This window comes from Bos indicus, chromosome 1 (assembly GCF_029378745.1).
Source record: "Bos indicus isolate NIAB-ARS_2022 breed Sahiwal x Tharparkar chromosome 1, NIAB-ARS_B.indTharparkar_mat_pri_1.0, whole genome shotgun sequence".
Lineage (NCBI taxonomy): Eukaryota > Metazoa > Chordata > Mammalia > Artiodactyla > Bovidae > Bos > Bos indicus.
This window is the reverse complement of record NC_091760.1, coordinates 144760907-144786668: the sequence shown is the minus strand read 5'-3', so window position 1 is coordinate 144786668 and position 25762 is coordinate 144760907. Positions and strand designations below refer to the sequence as shown.

The following is a 25762-nucleotide window of genomic DNA, read 5'->3' as shown; positions in this document are numbered from 1 at the left end:
CCGAGCTTCCGGGATGCTCAGAGGAGCTGCCCCCCGATCCCGGCTGCACCCCAGACGCGGCTCTGGGGACGAGGGAGGGACAGCTTACTGAACAGCTTATGCCGCTTGGCAGGGATCTTCAGCACGACCCTCTTGATGATGAGGTGCAGGTGGCTGAGGAGGATGAAGGGGGGCGGCGCGGGGGGCCTGCCCTGGTACTCCTCGATCAGGTCGTGGCGCTGGAACTTCCAGATCTGGTCCGTGTGCTCCTGCACCTGCTGGAAGGTGTAGCTGCAGGGGGCGAGGAGCACTGGTTACCAGGAGCATGGGCCACACAAGCTGGGTTATGCACAACTGTGTCGTTGCCTGAGTGTGCGCCATGACTGCCCACAAAGGCACACCAGGGAGGGCGACTGGGACACAGGAAAGGCAGCTGAGCACCCTGGGGGCCCAGAGGAGAATGAAGAAAGAAGACCTAGATTTTAGAGCCCATAAACCTTGCTAGAGAACAAAACAGACCCTCATGTGTTGGGAGATGGATGGTGTCCTGCACTGGACTCTAAAAGGGTCTGATTCCCCTGAATCTGACAAACAGAAGAGACAGTGTCTTCAACAGGCTGACATGCTCGTTCTTCCACACCCTGTGTCTCGTGCGGGTAGAGGTCAGCTGGCCCGGATCCCTGACAGAGGTCCTTGGAGGAGGGGAGGGAGGCTGGGCAGGGCTGAGACACAGCCGCTGCCTGCTGGGCCTCTGGCCTCTGTCTATCACAGCCCAGCACTGGAGCAGGGTCTCTCACTGTTCAGAGCACACGGAAAATCATCAAGTGGCAACCTCATCACCCTAGCTGATGAAGAGAAGAGAAACAGTGCCCAAACCGGCCACAGGTCCCAGGGGCTCTTCTCCAGCGGCCGGGAGGGGCCTGAGGGGGTGGCAATGCCCTGAGCCACAGGGTCAGCCTCCTGGGCACCACAGTCAGGGCCGGCCCTATGTGCCTGCTTTACATGGAGAGCAAAGACAGGTCGTCTTGCCTCACAAGATTCTTAACAAGTGTGACACACACGCCTCCACCCCCAAAGATGATCTCAGCTAAGTCGCTGCCCCGCATCCACCTCCCTCTGCTGGGGGGAGGTGGTGAGACTTCAGTGCCCCTCCCCATGGTCTCTGAGCACAGGGCCCATGGGCTGCCCCCCAGCAGTAGTGCCCAGGTTGGATGCCACGATCACCAGGTCAGCCCGGGCTGAGCCAGGTCCTGGGTCCCAGGCTCCACGCCATCCACACCACCCTGGGGGCGGGGGCAGGCAGCAGGGTGTGTACCCTGCATGTGCCACTCACTTGAACATGGCGATGAGCAGGTTGAGCAGCAGGATGTTGGCAAAGAGCAGGTAGAGGCAGAGCAGAAGGACAGTCAGCCACTCGGGGAACACGGGCTCCTGCCGCGCCTGGTCGATCTCGGGGCACTTGGGCTTGTAGGGATCCGTGCCATTGGGGCTACATTGGTCTGGTTTGAAGTTCACGCCTGGGTCGGGATGAGGGGGCAAGTGAGTCCAGAAAGCCATGTGGAGTCACAGGGGCCCTTCGGAAATGACCTCACTGGCCTGGAGCCCCGGACATCTGGGTGACCTCAGCTGTCAGCTCAAGCCCGAGGGAAGCCAGAAAGGGCTGACCATCTACACCCAGCATCCTCACGGGCAGGAAGTCCCGCTGCCAGGAAAGCCCAAGACCCAGACCTGCACTGCAGGCTGGCACATGCCTCTCTGGGGTCCAGGCACCCTACGAGGGCACTTCCTGGGGGTGTGTCATCCACAGGAGGGACTATGTCATCTAAGTCACAGGTCCTAACCCTGGGAGCAGAATGTGGCAGGAAAGACGTCAAAGAGAAAATGAACAACTGTCGTAAAGAAAAGGGAGACGTCAGAAAGGAAACGTGCTGCGGAGGCGACCCTTCTACATGGAACATGTGACTAGAAACCAAACACAGCTCCACACTTGCAGAAGAGTAAAGGGTACATAATATTACAAAACGTAACTATATACTCGGCGTTTAAAAATCTGTAAGAGAAGGGCTTCCGTGGTGGTCCAGTGGTGAGTAATCTGCCTTGCAATGCAGGGGAAATGGGTTCAATCCCTGGTCCAGAAGGATTCCACATGCCTCGGGGCAACTAAACCTGTGCACTAAAACCACAGAAGCCCCCACACCCTAGAGCCCGTGCTCCACAATGAAGGAAGCCAACACAGTGAGGAGCCCACGCACTGCAGCCAGAGAGTAGCCTCCACTCATTCTGTCTAGAGAAGGCCTCGTGCAGCGGTGAAGACCCAACGCAGCACTGAAGACCCAGCACAGCCAGAACTAAATACTTAAAGAAAAAAGACATCCAGATTGGAAAGGAACAAGTATTTGCGGATGACATGATCATAGCAAACCCCTCCAAAGGCACCTAAAAACTATTAGAACTAATAAAGAAGTTCAGCAAGGTTTCAGAATACAAGTTCAATACACTAAATATAGTGGTTTTCTATACAGTAAACAATCCAATTAATAAAACAATTCTACTTACAACAAGCATGAAAAAGAATAAAAACACTTAGGAGTAAATTTAACAAAAGAATTACAACTTATATGATGAAAAATAAAATACGCTATGGAAAGAACTTAAAGATCTAAATAACTGGAAGAAACCCCATGTTTATAATCAAAATCCTGGATGTCTTTTTTGGAGAAACTGATTAGATCACCTGAAAATTCATGTGGACCCAAGGGACCCAGAGGCCAAAACAATCATGAAAAAAAGAACAAAGCTGAAGGACTCACACTGGCTAGGACCATGGTGCTGGCACCCGGATAGACACATGGTTAATAGGAATAGAACAGGTAAACCCTTTTGTTAACAGTCAACTGATTTCTGGGTCGGGAAGATCCCCTGGAGGAATTAAATATGGATAACAATACAGATGACTTGAAAACATTACACTGAGTAAAAGAGGCAAGACACAAAAGACTACATATCATATGATCCACTTTATGTGAAGCGTCCAGAAAAGGCACCTTCTACCCTGATGCTGGGGAAGAGTGAGGGCGGGAGAAGGCAGACAGAAGATAAGATGGTTGGATGATATCATCACCTCGGTGGACATGAATCTGAACCAGCTCCGGGAGACAGTGAAGGACAGAGAAGCCTGGTGTGCTGCAGTTCATGGGGTTGCAAAGAGTCCGACACGACTTTGCTACTGAGCACCATCAACGATAGAGACAGTAGACGACAGGTCACCTGCATTTGGGGTGCGGGGGTGACTACTAAAGGGTATGGGGTGACTTTTGGAACAAGCGTTCTAAAATTAGATTCTGTAAATATACTGAAAACCATGGAAGTGGCCACTTTTTACAGGCGAGTTTTATTGTATGTGAATTAATCTCAATGAAGCTGTGACAGAGAACAAACTCTGTGTTCTCTCCACTCAGAAAAGGAAGACTTATGTCTGACTGCAGTGGGAGGAACAGAAGGAATCAGGTGGCATTTAATGGGGCGGGGGGCGGTGTCAGCTGATGCTCCAGGCCACATCCCCGACCCATTTTGATCTCCCCGAAACTGCGAAGTACAGCCCAGCTGCGGCCAGCTGATGCCTGCCCCACTCAACTGATGGGCTCCCAAGCGCACCCATCTCTTCCTTCAGGAGCCACGGCCCCAGGCAGTGCTGAGTGAGTGGGATGTGCCCAGTCCTCCCCTCCTCCCACTTCTGTGACCCTGGAGGAATCCCACAAGGGTGGCACCTCCTTTTCCACAGCTGTCAGGGCCCCTCCTACCGTCAATGTAGGTTGGCAGCTGCCCGAAGATGGTGAGATACGAGTGGTAGATGGCCCCCCGGAAGATCCACTCCACCCGCCTCTCGTTGTGGATGAGGATGGCCTGCTTGGCCACCCCGAAGGACACAACCCACACGGCCAGCAGGAAGAGGAAGAAGAAGACGTCCTTCATCTGTGGGAGCGGGGCACCAGTTGCAGCCACACCACCCCACACTGTCCCTGCCCACAGGAGGGTCCCCGAGTGCCCTGCAGTGGACGAGACTCCATCAACCCTTACAGCATGGCTGCATGGAGCCAGGAGCTTCAGGGAACAGCCTAGAGGAGTGCTGGGCACCCCATGAGGAGTAGGAAGGGTCATGACCATGACCCAAGAAGGGGAGCGACAGGAGCTATAACAGGGATCAGGGAAGGCTGCCTGGAAGAGGCAACGTACAGGCAAGACCCGAGACAGGCACGCTAGGGTGTGGAAGCAGAGTGGTGACTTGGGGTCCTGTGGGGTGTGCTGTGCCCCAGGGCGCCTTAGGCCCTCCTTACCATCACTCCAGAGTGCTTCAGAGCCCCCCTTACCATCCACCCTGGAGTGCGTTGGGCCCCCCCTTACCATCCGCTTCACGATGATAATCTTGGGCCCCAGCGTCTTGCTGATGGTGAAGATGTGCATGAGCCGCAGGCAGAACATGGTGAAGTCCAGGGAGAGGATGATGCGCCCGGTGTACAGCAGCGAGGGCATGAGTCTGCACGGGAGCAGGGCCTCAGCTGGCCACCCTGGCCTGATCCCAGCCCTCTGCCCAGATGCCCCAGCCCGTGAACAGCCTGACAGGGAGCAGGGCCTCAGCTGGCCGCCCCCGGCCTGGCCCCAGGCCCCTGCCCAGCTGCCCCAGCCACGTGAACAGCCTGACGGGGAGCAGGGCCTCATCTGGCCACCCCAGGCCTGGCCCTAACCCCCTGCCCAGCTGCCCCGGCCCCATGAACAGCCTGACAGGGAGCAGGGCCTCAGCTGGCTGCTTCAGGCCTGGCCCCAGCCCCACTGTGACCCCAGACCCCAAAGCATTAAAACTGGGTGTAAGTTCAGAGGCAGAGCCTCCAGGAGGGTTCGGAAGCCCAGGCAGAGAAGCTGGGCCTTGTGGGCGTCCTGGGAAGCACCAGGCTGGCCCAGCCCCTTCTGCTCATGAAGGGGTCACGCAGGGCAGACATGTGGCCTTGATGGGCTGTAGAGATGTCAGGGCCCCCGGCTGGGATGCGGGCACTCCCACCAGACAGCTCCCCGTGGTGACATAGCCCACGTCTCTGCCCCAGCTCCTCCCTGTCCCCACGTGGGCAGGGCACCCTTGGCACAGACATATCCAGAGAGGTGCTGAAACCGCAAGGGGGACCCAGCTCACAGCCTCACCCCAGCCCAGCCCTGTGGGGGCTGCTCCTTTGATGGGACGGGAGGGCCACCAGGAGGGGAGGCCACTCACCGGCAGGTCAGCCCCGCAATGAAGAGCAGGATAGCGCACACGTCCAGCTTGTTCCAGTAGTCACTGAAGTACACGAGCACCGCCTTCCGCAGCCCGCTCCCGTCAGGGTCATAGAAGAGCTGGAGGGGGGAGCAGGGACATGCGGGGCTGTGGGTCATCCTTCTCAGTTTCCCACCAACAAACCGGCGCCACTTCCTGGGCAGCTGAGAGTCAGGGAGGGGCTGCTGGCAGGAGAGGTGGCCCCCCGCTGAGCCCAGCTCCCCTCCCAAGAGGGGACCCCCACATTTTGCAGTGTCCTTCACAGCGGAGCCAGGGACTCACAAAATCCAGGACACCACTCAGTGATGTCACCCTTGGGGTGATAAGAGAGAGTTTCAAGCAAAAACCAATGCCTTGAGGGGGTCTGGTGGAGGAGGAGCAAGGGCGGGAGCGGCTGGCAGACCACAGGCTGCACTTTCTGAGGGGCCTCGCCCGGCTCTCAGTACCCACGTGGGGCTCACTGTGCATGGCATGGGGCCAAGGGCCACCATGAGAAAGTGACCAAGCCCGGGATGCTCCTGGGGGTAGGAGGGTCCACGGGTGGAGTGGGAGCGGGCTGGCCCACCTGCCGCAGCTCCTCGCACACCAGGGAGAAGAGCCAGACGTAGATGAGGCACTCGCAGCTGGAGGGCTGGGGCTGGAAGTCCACCATGAGCACGTAGGCAAACAGGCAGAGGAAGGCGAAGTAGGACAGGATGTTCATGTGGAAGACGACCACGGGCGCGCTGAAGAAGGCGCGGACGCGGGCCAGGCACCTGTCTGCCTGCAGCTCCCGGTTCCTGCGGAAGACATGGGCAGGGGAGACCACGGCCGTGAGGGGCAAGCTCAGCCATGGGTCACACCGCAGAAGGGAGGCCCAGGACTTGCGGCTGGCCACCCACCCTCCACGCATGGCTATGGTACGGGCCCGGCCAGACGGCCCTTCAAAGAGGTCCCCGAAGGGCCCTCGGGTTCCTTTAGGGCTATCAAAAAATCCTCAGGCCATGGTGGAACTCGGCCCCGGTGGATACTGGGCGACGGCAGTTCTCACTCTTCCCCAGCGCAAATCCCCTCCATCCTGGGACTGGTGGCAGCAGTGAACACACCCAGAGGGGGCATTTGGGAAGGGAGGTCTGGCCCCAAGCCCCAGCGGCCCTGCAGCCGGGCCGGCACCTGAAGGAGACGAGGCCAGTGTAGAGCAGCGGGAAGACCAACATGCACAGCACCAGGCGCCAGAGCCCATTGTCCACGCTGAGCTGACCCCACCACACCTTGGTCAGGTAGGCCTGCGGACAGAAGGAGGGTTTCAGGGCGATGGGCCCCCCACCCACCCTGACCCTGTGCTCCCTGAGACTCCCAAGGAGGAGCGACTCTGCAGGCTCAAGCACGGCGCTCTGCCAGGCCCACAGGTGACGTGATGGGCAGCACAGTGGGCAGCTCTGGTCTGGTCCTGAGTCTGACAGCCCAGGAAGAGGCTCTGGGGGCAGGACCGGGCTCTCCCAGACCAGAAAGTGAGGCTCAAACCTGGAGCCGGGCTCTGTCCCCCTGCCCCACTCTCACCAGCTGGCCCCTGAGTTCTCCCTGGGGTGGGTGGTGTGGGCAGAACTCCTCCCTACCAAGCCCCTGGGATCCAGCATGGCCAACTCAGCATGTGGTGACAGGATGAGGCTGTGCTCCAAGGAAGCACCAGGGCTCTGAGGGGCCCCCCGGTACACTACATGTCTCATGTCATCAAGGCAACGCCAGAGTGTCCTGCACTTGCTGCTCCAGGAGGATGTCGTGCCGCCTCCATGTATCCCTCCTGAGACCCCAGGTAGCAGGGGTGGGTGGAGCTGAGGCCTGGCCCTGGAGCCCTGCTGGGGGCTCCCAGGTAGGGACATCCATCCCGTGCAGAGGTGAGCCACCGCCTTCACAACTAACCACGCACTCTCACTCAGCATCGGCTCTCTCCTCAGCAAACAGTGAGGAGAGGGTATGCCTGTCTGCAGCAGGTGACCGATGGCCAGCGCCATCCCTGGGTCCCCACAGGACCCGACATGGTGACCTCCTGTGCTATCCACATGCACAGGAGGCTGCATCCGCCCCTGCAGAACCAAGGCAGGTATTTCTGGAAGGAGGCCCCCAGAACATCACCTGGATGCCCCCGTGAGACACGAACTTCATGTCCTTGGCCTCCAGGGCCAGCTGCAGGCAGGTGGTCCTGCCCCAGGCCTCCGACACGCGGACCAGCAGCTTCTGAGCCCTCTCCTCATTCTGCCGATAGCACTCAGTGAAGACCCCTGGATGGGAGAAGGTCTCGTCACAGCAGCCGGATCCTCACCAGGGGGAGCTGCAGACAGTGGTGGAGCACGGCCCCTCCAGACAGCACAGTGTGCACAGGGATGGGGCGAGGACCCCAGGGTCACCTATGAGGGCCCCGGGTCTGAGGCTGCAGCCTCAGAAGCTCACCAATGGCTCTCTGTTCGTACTCATCCGCAAGCACCAGCATCTCCTCCAAGCTGTCCGTGTCCTCCTCCTCCTTGGACAACTCCTTTAGGATCTTGCTGCAAGCCAAGGCTGCCGCAATGCAGTCCTGGCTCTGGGTACCCAGGGGAGCCACCATGAGGCTCTGGATGGTCCTGCCCCAGGACCCTCAACATGCCACCACCCAGGCTGATGAGAGCAGAGGCCCTGAGACAGCACAGGCTGCGGGGCAAGGACTCAGTGTGGCTCCTTCCACATAAACCTCTGGGCTCACCCCAGGTCACATGCAAGCCCTGCTGTCAGTCAGTCTTCTGCACAGGCCAGGCAGCCCCCTTGCTCCCCAAGAACACAGACTGGACACAGGCACTCAAACAGCTCTGCTGGCACAAGGCCCAGAGGTCTCTAGGCATCTGGTCAACCCCACTCAAGGAGCGCTCCCAAAGAGGAGAAACGAGGACCTGGCCATCACATGGCCCTGTCCAAGGCCAGGGCCTCACCCTCGGTGGCACCCCCAGTCCCAGGCACCACAGGGGGTGCCAAGAGAATCTCACAGGAGGCTCTCAATACTCAGCCCAGAGGCCCTGGGTCTGAAGGCAGCACTGGCCTGGATGAGGGGTTGGTGTCAGAGCCTGGAAACCTGAGTTTGGTTTTTCTGGCCAATAAGCCCCACCGGGCATACTTGAGGCCACAGTCAGGCCAGCTCTGTCACCCACCCCCTCCCCCAAGCACCTTGGGAGAGGGTGTACCTCCAAGAACCTTGGTGAGGGTTGGGGGGGCGGTGGTCGCCAGAGCCTCTGCCAGGACCCTGAGGGAGCTGGCTCTGAGAGCAGCCTGGATATGCTGGCTCAGAAAAGCAAGGCCTCTCTGAGAAAAATTATGAAACTTTACTTTCCTGTTAAAAGGAAAGCCAGCTTGAAATAAAGGAAAACCATGAGGGGAGTCCTGGCCTGCAGTGTTCTGCTTCTTAGGGAGCCGCCTAGCCAGTCCCTGCCATGGGTGATAAAGCTCCATGCGGGTCCATTGACCAGGAGCTGCCCGGCCAGTCCCCTTCATTGAAAATGAAGCCAAACTCAGGCCGAGTTACCAGGAGCCGCCCAGCTGACTGGTGGGAGTTCCCAGACAGCCCAGCAGCAGCCTGGGGCGACGGCATCTGGGAAGCGCCCATCTTAGCGACAGATCATGCCTGAGCCCCCCAACCATCAATGGGAAGAGAAGCGGCCCCTCCAGGGGTGGAACGTGCCCACAGAGTCCACTGACACGGGCAGCCATGGGGCTGGAGCCTGGTCACTGGCCCACCGACAGTTGCAGTCTGCTGACCTGAGCCCAGATGATTTCTGCCAGCTCCCGGCGGTTCTGCACGATGGCCCAAATGAGAAGATCACGGACCGGATCTATGGTGAAGGTAGCTTGGCCTGATGAATGCTTGTAGGAGGACTGGGGATTCACTCCCTGCACCTGTGAGCAGCGGACAGTCAGCGCCCCCACCTGGCGGGGGACAGCTACTGAAGGCGCAGGACCTGAGCTCGGCCCCACTATCCTTGGAGGAAGAGCCCTGAAAGCCACTTTTCCAACAGCACTCAGATGTTCTCATGAACACTCACGCACACTGGGGTTTCTTAAGCACCACTCTGGAGACATGAAGAAACACCCAGAAAGTGCAATGCTCAGTTACTACCATCATTTGCAGACCCCTGCTACTCGCCAGGCATCCCAACGTTCCTTAGTCTTATGTGATAGCATCAAAATCTTGTTCTATGAAGTAAAATTCTAAGGAAAGTGAAAGTGAAGTCTCTCAGTCGTGTCCAACTCTTTGGGACCCCATGGACGGTAACCTACCAGGCTCTGAGGTCCATGGGATTCTCCAGGCAAGAATACTGGAGTGGGCTGCCATTTCCTTCTCCAGGGGATCTTCCCAACCCAGGGATCGAACCCAGGTCTCCTGCATTGCAGACAGACGCTTTACCATCTGAGCCACTAGGCAGAGTCGTAAAATTCTAAGACAGTCTGTTAATAGATTCATGCTGTGACCTCTTCAAGGGAACCTGCAGTGTCTCCTGCAGAGAAGACCAGCAAGAAAGACCAGACAGACAGAGTCACATGTGAGTGGGAGGGCTCTGGCCCCAGACACACTCAGTCTGCAGTGACACAGTCTACATTGATTCCAGGCTTCCTGGCCTATCTGTAAACAAACACATCCTCAGACAAGTCCATCCTCTGGAAGCAATTCCCAGAGAACACATTTCCCACATCACACACAAAACTACACTTTAAGTGATTTCAGAAATCATCTGAAGGCTCATCTTTATGAAAAAAAAAAAAAAGAAAAATTAATTCAACTTCTTAAATTACAGACATGGTTCAATATGAGCTTCCTCTTGGGACTTTCATAAGCACTTTCCAACTAGGCATCTTAAATATACTGGAATCAAGAAAACTAGAACCATGAATGTACAGAAACAAGCCACAGCCACTTCAGTCTCAGGGGTTCAGCACAGCTCACCTAGGACAATGGATGGATTTGCAAGCCTGAAGAAAGTACATAATTTTCTAGCAGGAAGAAAACAAAATTACTGTGATCTGAGAAGAGACAGGAAACCTAAACATCAGGACCATCAGGAAAGAAAAATAGAAAGTTATCAGAATTACTACCCAAAAAGGCGCTGGACTCCCAGGGGATTCTGCCCAGTGTGTAAGAGGCAGTGAACTCCAGCCACATAAACTGTCCCAGGGCAGAGAAAGAAGAAATTCTTCCCAGTGTTTTTACAAAGCTAACATAAAATTGATACCAGAACCTGACATATACAACTCTCCTCAAATAAAACGACAATTAAAGACAACATTCTGATGCGCTAAGTCCTTTCAGTCTGATTCTTTGCGACCCCATGAACTGTATGTAGCCTGCCAGGCTCTTCTGTCCATGGGATTTTCCAGGCAACAATACTAGAGTGGGCTGCCATGCCCTCCTCCAGGGGATCTTCCAGAAGCAGGGGTTGAACCAATGCCTCTTACATCTCCTGCTTTGGCCGGTGGGTTCTTTACCACTAGTACCACTGCAAACCCCTAAAAAAACGTTGGGACTCCAGCATCGGATTAAATACATGTTACTCTGAAATCAAGTTGAGATTCAAAATAGGGATAAAAAAAGAATAATGACTTATAACTCACCAAGTTCATATGTCAAAGAAGAAGAGTATTGCAACTTCTCAGAAGGCATCTGACAAAATTCAGCCCTGAGGTGTCATTTGTAAAACTTTATTGAATCTTGAGAGGAGTTTCACTCACTTAAATATACCACAGATGCCAGCATTACACTTAATGCTTGGAAACTTCAGGATCCTCATCAAATAAAGATTCAGACTAGAAAACCCCTCCTATTAAAACCCCTCCTAGACGCCACACATGTGCGTCTCACGCAGACACAGATGAGCTATGTCGACCTGGCCACACAAACACCAATGGTGTGAGCAGGGCTCAGGGGAAGGGGCACAGGGGACAGCCTTTTCCCGCATAATTTTTTGTACTGTTGGAAGTTTTTAGAAAGGAAGCTCCTGGACTGAATTGTGTCCACCACTTTCATATGCTGAAGCCCCAACCCTAATGTGACTGTATTTGGAGATGATTCTTCACACATGGGCTGGATGAAACACAGCTGGAATCAAGACTGCCAGGAGAAATATCAACAACCTCAGATATGCAGATGACACCACCCTTATGGCGGAAAGAGAACTACAGAGCCTCTTGATGAAGGTGAAAGAGGACAGTAAAAAAGCTGGCTTAAAACCCAACATTCAAAAAACTAGGATCATGGCATCTGGTCCCATCACTTCACGGCAAATAGATAGTTTAATAATGGAAACAGTGACAGACTTTATTTTCTTGGCCTCTGAAATCCCTGCAGACAGTGACTGCAGCCATGAAATTAAAAGATGCTTGCTTCTTGGAAGACAAGCTATGACAAACCTAGACAGCTTACTAAAAAGCAGAGACATTACTTTGCCGACAAAGGTACATATAGTCAAAGCTATGGTTTTTTCGAGTAGTAGGGATGTGGGAGTTGGACCATAAAGAAGATCGAGTGCCAAAGGATTGATGCTTCTGAACTGTGGTGTTGAAGACTCTTGAGAGTTCATTGGACTGCAAGATCAAACCAGTCAATCCTAAAGGAAATCAGTCCTGAATATTCATTGGGAGGACTGAGGCTGAAGCTGAAACTCCAATACTTTGGCCACCTGATATGAAGAGCCGACTCATTGGAAAGACCCTACTGCTGGGCAAGATTTAGGGCAGCAGGAGAAGGGGACAACAGAGGACAAGATTGTTGGATGGTATTATCGACTCAGTGGATAGGAGTTTGAGTAAGCTCCAAGAGGTGGTGAAGGATAGGGAAGCCTGGTGTGCAAAGAATCAGACACAACTGAGCGACTGAACAACAACTTTATGCATGTGATTAAGGTTAAGGGAGGCCATAGAAGTGGGGCCCTGATCCAACAGGACCCTAGCCCTAGGGTGCCTGGGAGGAAAGGAACCCATACCGGGCGCCGTGAGGATGGAGCCAGAAAGTTCTCGGTCCTCTGCAGGCCAGGAGGAGAGGCCTCACCAGAAGCTCACCTGTCAGCACCAAGACCTTGACTTCCAGCCTCCAGAGAAGGGAAAAGAAGATGCCCACCATGTAACCTGCCCCATCTGTGTTATGACGGCGAGAGCCGACTTTCCCAGTAACAATAATAGCTTGTGTTTCAGAGCTCCAAAGCTGGCCAGCACTCACACTGATTTTGACGCTGGGCACTGTGAAGAGGCGCTGCTGGTCGCTGGAGTGGGGCCGGGAGTATAGCAGCTGCGTGGAGTCCCCGAGGAGCTCCCGGAGCACCTGGGCCACACGCTGCAGGAGCACACCAGGGTCCAGGCGCTCAGGCTCCCCGCCAAGCACCCTGTCCAGCTTGCAGTGGAACAGGCAGGTGGGCTCCAGGTTCTGGTACAGGTAGAACAGGGTGGCCTGGGAGACGAACTCCTTCAGCTGCACCCCGTTCTCCAGGAAGAGCTTCACGAACTCGGGCTTGTTGGTGATGAGGGCGGCCACCATCATGGGGTACAGCTCTGAGGGCTGAAAGGGGGCCATGGGGGCCATGTGGTTGGTCACCAGCCTTCAGGCCCCGATCTTGGTATCCCCAAGACAGGGATGCTGTCGTCTCCCACTTCGGGAGGAGGAGGCATGCCAGTCGCCCTCACCAAGGACAGGGCTGGAGTCTGGACAAGCCCCAGCCAGCCCCTCCCTAGGGCAAACCCCGGAAGTCTCACCTTCCACTGTCGCTCATCGGTGAAGATCTCACTCTGGGCAATGTCCACGCGGTTCCACGCCACCGCCAGGTTCAGCTGGTGGTCCCAGTTCTCATGGCCAAAGTGGTCGAGGCTCCGAGAAGCTACAGGTAGAAGCACACACACTGGGGACTTCATCTGGGCTTCAGAGCCACTTCAAAGCCCAACAAAGTCAGAGTGGGGTCAGCAAGTCGTCCCCATCGTTTCAAGTGAATAGATAAGGTGCTCAGTCACGAACCGCCCCACCCCACCACACACACGCCTTCATGCAATCACTTTTCCTTTCAGGCTACCATCAGACCATCTTTGGGTTTCTGTCTTCACTCTTGCTTACCCCAGCTCCCAGCCCTGGCCCCAGGTCCTGCTCAAGCCCCCCGCCCTAAGTTTAAAGGAGACACGGTTCTCTGGAAGGCAGGCACTTTAACATTCACTTTCAAAGCTTAGACCACGAAAGCCAGCACATGTCCTTCTTTGCCTTGTTTGCAGAACCACCACCTCACCCCGGTTCTCAGTGCAACTATTTGCCCAACTAGTTTCTGCTCTTTCTGGACTAACATTTTAAAACATGGGTTGTTATTTAGGGAAAAGAAAAAAGAACTCCGACCCTTACCTCACAACACACACAGAAAGTAACCTGAGATGAATCACAAACCTACACGTAAAGGCTGTGGCTATGGAAGAAAGTATTTGCAACCGCAGGAAAGGAAAAGATTTCCTGGGATGTGAAGAACATAAATAATGAAGGAAAAAAATTGGTAAACTAAAATGTTACCAATAGGACTTTCCTGGTGGTCCAGCGGTTAAGACTTCAAACTTCCACTGCAGGAGGTTGTGGGTTTGATCCCAGTTGGGGAACTAAGATCCCACAGGCCATACGGTGTGGCAAAAAAATTGAATAGATACGTGTATATCCCTTCTGCTCCCTAAAGATACCTTGGAGGACATAAAAGAGCAGACCATGAACCAAGAGAAAACATCCCAGCATATAGGTCCAACACAGGATTTGCACAAGGATATACCAAGAACTCTTAAACCTCCACAAAAGAGACAAATAACCAATTAAACATGGACAAAAGATCTGACAGACACTTCATCGAGATGAAATGGAAATGGCCAACAAGCCCGGAGACACAAATTCAAACCACACAGCGATCTGGCTTCACACCCACCAGGAGGGCTACAGCTTCACGGACTGACAGGACCAAGTGTGGGTGAGGGCGCAGAGCAGCCTGGACCCACACCCACAGCGTGGGGACCAGTGCACAGAAACAGAGTGAACGCTTCCCGCTCTGCCATCGCTGCTGGCCTGGGGCCGGCCTCCCTGCAGGGTGAGGGGCCATTCAGCCCAGAACAAATGCTCCTGGGCACCAGGGATGTCATGTCCAGGTCCATGCCGGCAGGAAGGACAGGGAAGCATGGGTCTCACCCCAGAGTTGGGAGAGGCAGGAAGTGTGGGTCCCAGGAGAACAACCTGAAGGGCAGAAATGAGACTAAGGAGTGGAAGTTGGCCAAGAGTTCTATGGTCTCCCGGATGCCTAAGTTTGGAGTCTCCCTTGCACTTGGACTCTGTCACTGGAGACACAGGAGTTAGACAGGAGACAGAGAGTGGGGAGACAGGAGCGGACATCCGAGGCTCTTTCTTCCCACCCTAGAATTTTATGAGGAACTGTGAAGACCATGAAAGGGTAAATCAGTACAGGCTGCACTCAGATTTCAGGTAAGAAGGTGAGTTGAGAAAGGCGCCTACACCCCAACATCAGTGACTGGCACCACCTGCCCAGGGGGAGCGTGAGGTGGCGTGGCGAGGTCCAGCTGCTCTCTGACCAGCCCGTCTGCCCATGGGTGGTCTTTCCTCTGGACTAGGACTCTGGCTCCTCCCCCACATCCTCACCGCGCCTGACCCTCACCTTTCAGCAAGGCCTGCAGGATGGCCACGTCCACGTCCTGCTGGCCATCCTTCCCTTCCCGGAACACAGTGAGCAGCTGCCGCCTCCGGACGATGTCTTGAATCTGCAACAGGCATTTTCCGCATGAGGTTCCCCCAACCTCTTCAAAGAGCACCTGAAGAACCAAGGCCCTGGACACAGAACCGGAGCCCCAGGCAGGAGTCTCTCCTGCCGTGTGGCCAGGACCACCACCTTGCCTCGCCCCCACGCCCAGACGGTGATGAAGATGAAGATGTGTGAGGACCAAACACATGGTGTTTTCGAGTGGCCTTTGGGGTAGAATCTCCAGCTCACTGATCAGTGGTATCTGTTCAACACCCAGCAACGCTTAACTGAAGACCTCCGCCTGGTCCTCTGCCTGGGCCCTGCCTACCTACCTGTCAATCACCAATCTATCTATCCTCTATTTCCTGTCCCCTTTCTATCTAGCTGTCACCCATCTCATCTACCTATCATCTCTCAGCTGCCAGAACTGTGGTGCTGGAGAAGGCTCTTGAGAGTCCCTTGGACTGCAAGGTGATCAAACCAGTCAATCCTAAAGGAAATCAGTCCTTAAAGTTCATTGGAAGGACTGATGTTGAAGCTGAAGCTCCAATACTTTGGCCACCTGATGGGAAGAGCCAACTCATTGGAAAAGACCCTGATGCTGGGAAAGATTGAAGGCAGGAAGAAAAGGGGACGACAGAGGATGAGATGGTTGGATGGTATCACAGACTCAATGGACATGAGTTTGAGCAAACTCCAGGAGATGGTGATGGACAGGGAAGCCTGGAGTGCTGCAGTCCATGGGGTCGCAAAGAGCTGGACATGACTGAGCGACCTAATGACAAGACCTGCCACCAGTCACTGCTCCCTTGAACTTTCACCCTGAGGCAGGGGTGGGCCTCAGCTGGTTCCTCACAGCCCAAATCTTCAGACTCCACTCCCAGCTCCCAGGCCACCATGCCCAGCCCTACCTGCTTTCCTGCCCTCCCCCACCCCCTTCCCCTCAGCCTGGACATGGCTCTTGCCTCTGTACCCTCTATAAAGACTTCTCCCACCTAGAGGGCACCTCATACACCCTGCCTCCACCTCTAAGACCCCAACCTTCCCCATCCCTCAGGATCCAGCTTTCATGTCAACTCCAAAATGCCAAAATGTCTCTCTTCCCAACCCTACCTCATCCTCCAGCCAAAACCTCTCCTGGATTTAACCCTACTCCTGATTCACAGGACAGAGTAGCTACTGAGCTTGTGCGTTGACCAGGCACTAAGTACTTTCCCAGGTGGCCCTGCTCCATCCTCTGAGTCTAAGCCCCAATCACCCCTGATCTGTAGATAAGACAGCAGGACTTCTGAGAGAGGGCCAGCACTCCTGACACCAGCAATGTGGTGCTGGCTGCGGGTCAACAAGAAGACCCCCAGGGCAGATATCCGCATCCTCCCGGGGCTGCACCTGTGTACCCACCATGGGGCAGAGCAGCCCCAAGGCGTGTGGAGTGAATCAGTGATCACAGCTCTGGGGGCCCCCTCCCCACTGAACAGGAGCCACCATCGCGGGCAGCCCCCTGGCTGAAGACTGGCATGTATGAAACACCATTTTCAGGCCTTGACTCAGAATGGATTGATAACACAAGCTCCTTTAAATCTCAGCAGATTAGACCCACTTCTGAGAATCGCCTGAATAATTTACAAGCTAACTGAGGGAAGGCCAAAGGCCTGCCGGCCAATACCCACCAGCTCCATGAAGAGCTGATTTGACGTCCACAGTGAAAACACCCCCCAGAGCCTTAAGAGGTCCGCTGAGGCCACAAGAAGACAGGCGAGAGAGGGTCGCTGTGCTGCCTCTGGAACCTGTCCTGCTCGCCCTGGGCCGCCTGCTGCCGTCCCCCTACCCAGCTCCCATCGGGGGCCCCAACCCTCTGCTTGGTCTTTGGCTGGTCCACAAGGCCTGAAATTGGACGTGGTTAGAACCAAGCTGCTCCACAGACTTGCCCTGAAAGGAGACCGTCAGGCACTTAAACTGTGAGCCTCCAGGAGATTTAACAATCTGGTTTAGCATCTACGGAATATATGACAGACACAGACCCCAACTGCTTTGTCAGCCTCAACTTACTGTTGGGGAAACCGAGGGTCAGAGAGGCCCTGACTGCCTCCATCCCACAAAGAATCCTGCCAGGAAACAGGGGTCAAGGGACCTCAGGACAGGTGAGCCCAGGCCCCAAGGGCTCAGAGCATGGCCGGACTGCAGGGTCAGTAGGACCACTGGGGCTGGGGGGCGGCCGTGGCGGCAGGGCTCTCTACCAGTCAAGGACTTCGTGGGTGTCGAGGGCTCGCCTAGCCACTCTCCTTCCCACCTGCCCCGCCTTTGGAGGCTGGGGCCAGGCCATGTGTCCCTCTGTAGAGCTCAACAGGACCCCCAAAATCTGCACTGGGGATTTGACCAATTCTGAGGCCCGTTCCAAATGCCCCAGATGATCCAACTGACTCAAAGGGCGTGAAAGAGAAGCTCCTTCTTTCCAGGACTTGGAGAGACGTCCCATGTACACTCCTGCACCACCTCCCCTCCCAGCCCAGTAAGAAGCCTGTCTGTAAGGTCTTCAGAAGAAGAAGCCTTGCAAGGTCTTCACCTGCCTGTATCCGGTGTCATCTCCCACTCTAGCCATGGAAGAGCAAAGTACTGATGCGTTTTACAGCAAAATTACTGAAATGCAGGGCAATCGTGGTCCTGGGCTATAACAGCCATGCTCTCCCCACGGGTCAGGAGAAGGGTCCGAGCCAGACCATTCGGAGTGGGGGTGCCCATGAAGTTCACTGCTCAGGAGTTGAGGGGATGGGCAGAAAGCCATGTACGAGAGACCCCCGCCCACTCCCTCGACCAGAGCAGCCCACTATCATCCAGTTCATATGGTCACGTTCCAGAAAACTCTTTGGAGTCCAGTGGGCTAGCTAGAAAATGTCACACTAGAAAGAGAGAAAGAAAAGAGACAATGAAGACAACAGGCTGATGGTTCAGGTCCCAGCCATCCGGACAGCCCGAGTCTGGTCAACAGTGATGAACCAGAGCTGACTGCTCGGTTCTGGCGCTCGGGCTGGGCTTGCGTAGGGCACTGACAGCAGGGAGCTGTGAAGATAAACAGAAACCCTCTACGACCTGTGCTTTTTCCAAGAATCTAAAATGGTCCCAAAACAAGGAGAGAGGACAGGCAGGCTCGCAAAGCAAGGCTGAGTCCTCTTTGAATGATCTGTCCCTGGATGTGTAGCCCCAAGGTCAGGTCCCCAGCTCCCTGTGTTTCCACTCAGCATCTCCTCCCATGGCAGGGTGGGGGTCCCCTCTTTGGGTGGAACTAGCTCCCTCCCAGGACTCGAGTCTCCAAAACCACTGGCGACGGGATTCCCTCTGGAATGCTGGTCCTAGGATGGGCCGGACCACGGATGCCTCTATCTGGGGGTGCATGTGAAACCACCCCCAGATCACCACATGGTTCCCAGAGCCACTCAGGCCCCCATCTGATACATCTACATGTCTCCCCACCTTCACAACCCCAGAAGGTGGGCCCTGCTACCCACTGCCATCACTTGCAGCACCCCAGCTGCCTGAATCTGGGCTCCCCACCCCTCTGCCACCCCCAGGGCCTCAGCACCAGCCTCACACCCACCCAGTGCACAGGGTCCTCCTTCCAGGATGGCCGTGGCTCCTGCCCTGTGTTACCTGTCCACCTGGAGTTCTGCAGGTGGAGGCCCAGCACATCCTCCCTTGCAGGGCAGCGTGCTGCCTCAGCCAACAGCTCCCCGCCTGCCTGGCTCACAGCCCCCACCCCTGCAGATGGCTCCCGTGCCCAGCCCAGGTCAGCCAGGGCCTCTGAGTCTCGGTTATGCGTGTCCTGGTCCCGCTGGCCAGGCTGACAGCGTCTAACCTATGGCTGCAGGTTCACACCTGGTAACTGACGCACCCATCAGCCTCACCTTTTTGGTCCACTCCACGATCTTACTTTCAGTGAAGGTCTCAAACATCCCCTGGAAGAACATGCTCAGCTTCTGCTGAATCAGGGAGATCGTGATCTCAGAGATGGGCAGGCCGGCTACCTGTGCGATGACGTCAGCCACGCGGCCCGAGCCCTCCACAACCACGCAGGGGGTGCCGTTGGTGATAGCATTGTAGATGGTCTGCAACACAGGGGCCAGTATGAGCCCACCCACACCCACTCCTCCTAAAACGGAGGGTTCTCCGAGAGCCCTGCTGTCTGGCTACTGAAGGTTTGTTCTTGTTGTTTAGTCACTCAGTCGTGGTCGGTTCTTTGTGACCCCATGGACTATAGCCTGCCAGGCTCCTCTGTCCATGGGATTCTCCAGGCAAGAATACTGAAGTGGGTTGCCATTTCCTTCTCTAGGGGATCTGACCCAGGGATCAGACCTGCGTCTCCTGCATTGGCAGGGGGACTCTTTACCACTGAGCCGCCAGGAAAGCCCTGCTGGGAAGTTTACTGAAGACATTTACTTGGTGCGCTCCTCTGCTCAGAGGGGAGGGCGCTGACCCTGATATACATGGGGTACACACCCGACATGCCACCTCTCTCAGGCCTGTCACTTGACACCACTGTCATGAAAGATTGGGACGTTTCCACCCCCTAACGTGTGGACACGAGAGCCGTCCCCAGAAAGAATGGGGCACTGCCTGGGCCAGAGTTCCACACCCTCCTTGAGACCCAGGGTCAGACAAGGACATGAAGGGAGACCCCCAGAGACCAGGGTGAGAGCACCGTGAGGAATGGGCACCACCACAGCAGGAAGGATGACCTGCTCTGAGCACTGCTGCGGGAGAGTCTGGGAGGTAGTGGGGGGGATCAGACACATCCTGCCCCCCGAGGCACCCCAGGACCTATGCTGACCCCCTGAGTTTACTAAACATAAACAGAACATCATGCTCTGCCCCAATTCAAGATGTGGGCAGGGCCAGGCTCCCTCCAGTGGCTAGAAGCTGAACTCCCTGCCTCCTCCAGCTCTGCTGGATGCCACTTTCTTGGCTTGGGCCCACATCGCTGCAGTCTCTGCTCTTGGTCACGTGACCTCCTCCTTGTCTAGGGACACTTGTCATGGCATTTAGGACCCACCTGGATGGTCTGTGCTAAGATCCTTAGCTTCATCACATAAGCAAAGATGGTGTTTCCAGATGACAAAGCATTCACAGCCTCCAGGTTTTAGGACCTGATATCTTGGCGGGGAGTATCACTTATCCCGCCTGCTAGAGCACCCATTCCTGGTATGAAAGATGTAGAGCTGTCTGTCTGTCCTGCCCACCTCTCTCCATCCCCAGGGTGGCTTCCCTGCCGAGTACATCATGGATGAGGGAGGCCAAGGGCACCTGACCTGCCTGGACAGCAACCACTCCCACTTCATCCTTGTGGATGACAGGACCCACGGCCGCCATCATGTGGCCAAGAGCAGAGACTGGAGTGATGTGGGCACAAGCCAAGAAAGTGGCATCCACCAGAGCTGGAGGAGGCAGGGAGTTCAGCTTCTCCAGGGCAATCCTGCAATTGTAATCATCCTACAATCCTATGGCAGAGGTCAGTTTGGCCCGAGTTCCATGAGGCAGGCACACTCCCTGCTGGACATCGGTTCTGCATGAAGCTCCGTGGCCGTGTGTCAGAACCTGCTTTACACTCAGCTGCTGAGTGTAAAGGGGCTGGGGTTGGGGGTTGCTGAGGGCTGTACTTTGAGGACCCCTCCTGGGAGCCTGAGTGCAGAGCTATAGAAGCCCCCCACAGGCTGTCCAGGGGTCCTACAGGTGAGGGCTGCAGTCCCTCTGGAACCCCTCTTTGCTCTGTGCTGGTCAAGCCCCAGGACTGACCCTCCCATGGCAGGGCCTCTCAGGAGGCTCCAGCCCACCCACCCAGAGAGACTGCGCATGGTGAACGCACTTCCCTCTGTCAGTGGACAGGCTCTCTGCCCCCTCTTGCTGACAGCCTCCCTGGGAGGCAGGCCACAGCACTCTGGGCAGTTACTCACCCACCACAGAACTTGACCCAAGACACCCATCCCCAAAAGGACTCACGTTCAGTGTGCCGGGGCCCCCTTCCAGCACCACGCAGACAATCGGGATCTTGATAGCCACGCCTAGGATGAAGCAGGGAGCATAGTTCAGGACCATGGGCTCCGAGCATCCCCTGGGGCCTTCCCCGCTCCTGCCAGCTGCTGCAGCCTAACAACACTCTGGGAACCCCAATATGCAGTGGAACTTGAAAACCTCAGCTCAAAGGTGTCTAACCAACCAGCAAAACATGTGCAGAACCCTGTGTATTTGACCTCCCAGCGCCCTAGGATCCATCCCACCCCAGCCACAGAGGAAATGAGATCAAAGCCTGAGCTCTGACTCCTTCACACTCTGGTTTCCGGACTGAGGTGTGTGTGTAGTGAAGGGACCACAGGGTGCTCTGTGTCCTGAGTGCCTGCCTAGCCTTTCCTTATGTTAAAGGGGCGTGAGAAGATGACCCCCTGACCAAGTATACAGATGTCCAGGTGTGTTCTGATGGCCGCCCCAGCACCCCACCCACCAAATGTCCTGGCTACGGCCAGCTGAGCCCCAGACCCCTGGACCAGCCTGCTCCCGTCTCCTCCAAGTGCCCTAGAAAGTGGGCCCCGCTCACCTCCCCTCTCCTTGGTCTGCTGCGATATGAACTTCTCCAGCTTTGTCCTCAGGGGAATCTCGACCCCATAGCGGCCGTGGGTCCCATCGTCCACAAGAATGAAGTGGGAGTGGTTGCTGTCCAGGCAGGTCAGGTGCCCTTGGCCTCCCTCATCCACGATGTACTCGGCAGGGAAGCCGCCCTGGGGATGGAGAGAGGTGGACAGGACAGACAGACAGCTCTACATCTTTCACGCCAGGAATGGGTGCTCTAGCAGGCGGGATAAGTGATACACCCCGCCAAGATATCAGGTCCTAAAACCTGGAGGCTGTGAATGCTCTGTCATCTGGAAACATGGTCTTTGGTCACGTGATGAAGCTAAGGATCTTAGCACAGACCATCCAGGTGGGTCCTAAATGCCATGACAAGTGTCCCTAGACGAGGAGGAGGTCACGTGACCAAGAGCAGAGACTGCAGCGATGTGGGCCCAAGCCAAGAAAGTGGCATCCAGCAGAGCTGGAGGAGGCAGGGAGTTCAGCTTCTAGCCACTGGAGGGAGCCCGGCCCTGCCCACGTCTCAATTCTGGCCAAGTGGTACTGGCCTCAGTCTTCTGTGTTCAGAAATGCGAGAGAATACACTCCGTTGCTTTAAGCCATCAGTTCTGTGGTCACTTGGGACACAGGTCCAGGAGAGCTGGCTATGGACCTGTGCACACGGCCCCTGGATGCCACAGAGGAGGGCAGGTGGTGCCGCTGGAAGTCCTCTGAGCTCAAGATGGGGAGAAAAGTGAAGCGTGATGTTGGAAGTCAGCCAGTATCTCTCGGCCTCAAATTTCCACTCTGTAACGACGTTCAAGACAGAGCCCATCCGGCCCACTAAGCACATCTGTGACGTGGACACGGAAGGACAGCAGCCGAGGGGCCTGGTGACCGGCATCTGTGACTGACATGAGGAGTCATTTTGCAGAGGACGTGCTCCCCAGGAAGTGGATGCACAGCTCCCCCCCAGGAAGGCCAGAGCCTCGCTCATCAGTCAAACCTCGTGGGACAGTTGTCATCACACCTCCTCGGTGTGTCAAGGAGAATTTTATTTTGGGGCCAGTGTTTCCCCCCAAACTTCCGTGTGCTCATTATGCCAAATCTGCTGTGTCCTCAAAAAATCTTACTGGATGAACCAGTTCTCTTTTCCAATTCACATCCTCACATTTAAGCAATTGTTTCTCAGGCCTGCACCCAGGTGAATGGACGCAGGAAGGCTTTGTCTTCAAGCTCAGAAGAGAAGCTCACGGGAGGGGAAACAGGGAACTATTGAGCCCTGGGCTAAAAGGCCAGGCTCTGGGATCTGAAAACCCAGATGCTGGTAGGCTGTATGCTCCCAGCCATGCTACACCTTTGCAAAGTCCATTTCTCATCAGAGTGGTGTTAGGAGGGCCCCCAGACCAGCGGCAGCTCTGGCAGCTCTTACGTGGACCCATCCTATGATCTTGAGGGAGGAAACCAGAGTCCAGGCAAGGTGCTTACTCTCCTGGGGTCACCAGGGTCTGGGGGGTTGGGGGGGATTTGAGCCTGGGTCTCCCACGTCCCTATCCAGCCACTTCCCGTGACACTGCACTTACCCTGGGTGTCCAAGGGGTGGCCCGTTCACTGACCGCTGGCTAAGATCCTACCCCACCACCTCCCTGCTGTGCTCCGACCCGCCCAGAAGCAGTCTCCAGCTCACCGTGGGGTGGATCAGGCTCTCCCGGTTGTGCAGGGCGCCCCACGTGGCGATCCCGATGGTGACCACTTCCCCTTCGCAGAAGCTGCCACTCAGGCTGAAGTTCCGCACCGCCTCGCCCACCTGCTTCATCACGCCAGTGTGGGACCCCCCGGTGATGACCCAGGCCCCTGGGGAGGAGCAGAGGGACACCTGGTGCCCTGCAGACTCTGCTCCAAGGCTTTCAAACTCATTGTCAGGTGTGAGCCCCACCACGATCAGGTTTTCCTGTGGCAGTCAGGACCCGTGATGTTCCACGATGCTCGGTCAGGTGGGGGCAGGAAGGCGACCCCGTCTCTGACTGTAGGCCCTGCCCTCTCCCCCACCTCCCTGTTGCCTCCCTCTGTCCTGCTCTCAGGAACATGGCATCTCAGAACTTTCTCTAAATGCTTCTGTTTTGAAGCATCATCAGTGGGGAGCCAACCAGAGCTGGGTCTACACCATGAGCAAGCCAGGTACAGCAGTAGGAAGTGGGTGAATCTGATCAGACACTCCCCACCTGGCCCGGGCCTGGGCCCAACTCGATGATCCACAAGGGCTGGCCAGTCCAAGGCCCTGACTCTGCCTTCCAGGGGTCCTCTCGCCCACCCAGCACTCCCAGGCCTGAGCACCACCCATGGTCTGGGCCTCAGTCCCTCTGTCCCTGCTCTACCTGAGGTCTGGGCCACCTTGAGGAGCCCTCTTCGGAAAATGCTCTTCAGCCTGGGCTTCATCTTGAAGTCCTTGGCCCCACCGGTCACGGAGATGAGCAGGTTGGGGGCATCCAGGCCCCACTGCTGGGTCATGAGCTGGTAAATCAGGCTGGAGGGAGTGTCCTGGGAGAGGCGGACATACTGCAGGGAGGTCAGAAGACCCTGGGGGTCAGTGGGTGGCCAACCGAGGCCCCAGAACCTGGCCACCCTGCCCCAGCCATGCCTGACAGCCCCAGGCAGGCAGGTGGACAGACGCTCACACTGGGTCCAGACGAAGCAAGAGTGGCTGCCCCCAAGCAGGTCGCCAATTGAGAGAAAGGGGAGGCAAGGGCTGAGAAGAGAGGCCAACCGGGGGGAGGGAGGGGAGCAGCCCTGGGGTCTCTCTGTTGACGGTGCCCCAGCCTGAGCCCCACGGCCTGACTCCAGTCTCCCCACAAGGCAACGTGGTGATGCATCAACAGCAGCTCATGGAGGGGTGGGGCTTGGAGGTGGTGCTGAGGAAGGCAGCTCTGGGGCCAAGTTCACCTGTACAACATGCTGTTTAGCCTCTTTGGCCATGTGGGCAGCGACTCTAAGAAATCGAGGAGGAGGATCACACCCAGCCAATAAGAGGCTGGGGTCCCAGAACTGCAGCACAGAAACAAGTGACCCCACCAGACCCCTCAGGGCAGAGCTACCCACGAGCTGTCATAGAACCCTCCAGAAGGTGGGTTAAAGCCAGGGGACTGGGACTCTGATTCAGCAGGGCAGGGGTGGGGCCCTAGTCTGCTTGGCAACGCTGCTGGCCCAGTGACCACCCTGAAATTCGCAGCACCAGAGGGAGACGCCGGCCAGGCCTTGGCCCCCTGCTGTTCCCATCCGCACCCCCGTGCCCCCGGGCAGGCCTGGGGCCCTAACCCACCCTGCTCCACCACCTGCAGGGCTCTCAGCTCTACTACTGGCTCTCCTTGCCAGCCCCAAGGCCTCCCCACTGCCCATCACCCCCGCCTGCGTGCCGTGTGCTCTCCTGCTCCCTCCTGGCAGTGACAAAAGCCATTCAGGCCACCCCCTGAACTTGCCATTGTGCCCCGCCCACACCTCTCCTGGAGCCCTGGCAACAAATCCCCTGAGGGCACCATGTAGCTCTATTTGCCATGCAGAGCCCTCCACCCCACCCCCAGCACTGGGCAGGTGGGTTCTGCAGCCTCTCACTCCCTCCCTAAGGAGGTCCGGCCACTGCAGTCACCTAGGGTGGGCTCTGGTCCATCGTAAGAACAATGGAGTCATGGAAACCAACCTTTCCCACTTTCTGGCCCAAGCCCGTGAAGACGATGTCACCAAAGGCGTCTGTTGGCATCTCTCTGACATGCTTTTTTGGGTCCCATTCCTGGCCCTGGAAGGTGTGGGACCCGGTGGCCTCCTCCAGGTGCTGCTCACGTGGGTAGCCGCACTCACACACCACCTTCCTGCAAAGGCAGCGGGATCACCAGGGGCAACTGATGCCTGCTCCTCTCCTCAGCAGGGATAAAGGAGGCCCAGTGGAGTCATGACTGGCACCCCAGCCACAGAGTCAGTGGAGACACATAATTGTCAAACATCTAAAATCTAACGACAAAAGTCTTGAAGGTCAGAAATGATACTTTACCTGTTGGAGGAAAATAATTGCACAATTGATTTTGAATCAGAAGTCAGAAATTAGTGCCAGGAAGAATCCACACAACATTTTTCTAAAGATGAAAACTACCAACCCAGA

General features: G+C 56.2%; 1 protein-coding gene across 10 annotated transcripts in view; it reads right to left on the bottom strand.

Moving 5' to 3' along the window:
- Nucleotides 1-25762, bottom strand: part of TRPM2 (transient receptor potential cation channel subfamily M member 2) — a 50463-nt gene that overhangs the window by 11151 nt on the left and 13550 nt on the right. For 8 of the 10 annotated variants that reach the window (XM_019963445.2, XM_070795772.1, XM_070795776.1 and 5 more), the window contains 19 exons: nt 25307-25475; nt 23991-24171; nt 23303-23469; nt 21605-21785; nt 21013-21074; nt 18924-19124; nt 14941-15043; nt 13016-13137; nt 12486-12821; nt 9038-9175; nt 7706-7835; nt 7391-7536; nt 6431-6543; nt 5844-6057; nt 5240-5358; nt 4381-4513; nt 3780-3951; nt 1313-1496; nt 89-270 (listed from right to left, as the gene is read on the bottom strand). In XM_019963445.2, coding sequence (XP_019819004.2) covers nt 89-270; nt 1313-1496; nt 3780-3951; nt 4381-4513; nt 5240-5358; nt 5844-6057; nt 6431-6543; nt 7391-7536; nt 7706-7835; nt 9038-9175; nt 12486-12821; nt 13016-13137; nt 14941-15043; nt 18924-19124; nt 21013-21074; nt 21605-21785; nt 23303-23469; nt 23991-24171; nt 25307-25475 — 3053 coding nt within the window. Of the gene's footprint in view, nt 1-88; nt 271-1312; nt 1497-3779; nt 3952-4380; nt 4514-5239; nt 5359-5843; nt 6058-6430; nt 6544-7390; nt 7537-7705; nt 7836-9037; nt 9176-12485; nt 12822-13015; nt 13138-14940; nt 15044-18923; nt 19125-21012; nt 21075-21604; nt 21786-23302; nt 23470-23990; nt 24172-25306; nt 25476-25762 lie in introns of those variants that run through there. The other 2 variants (XM_019963460.2, XM_070795783.1) reach the window with 2 other exon arrangements.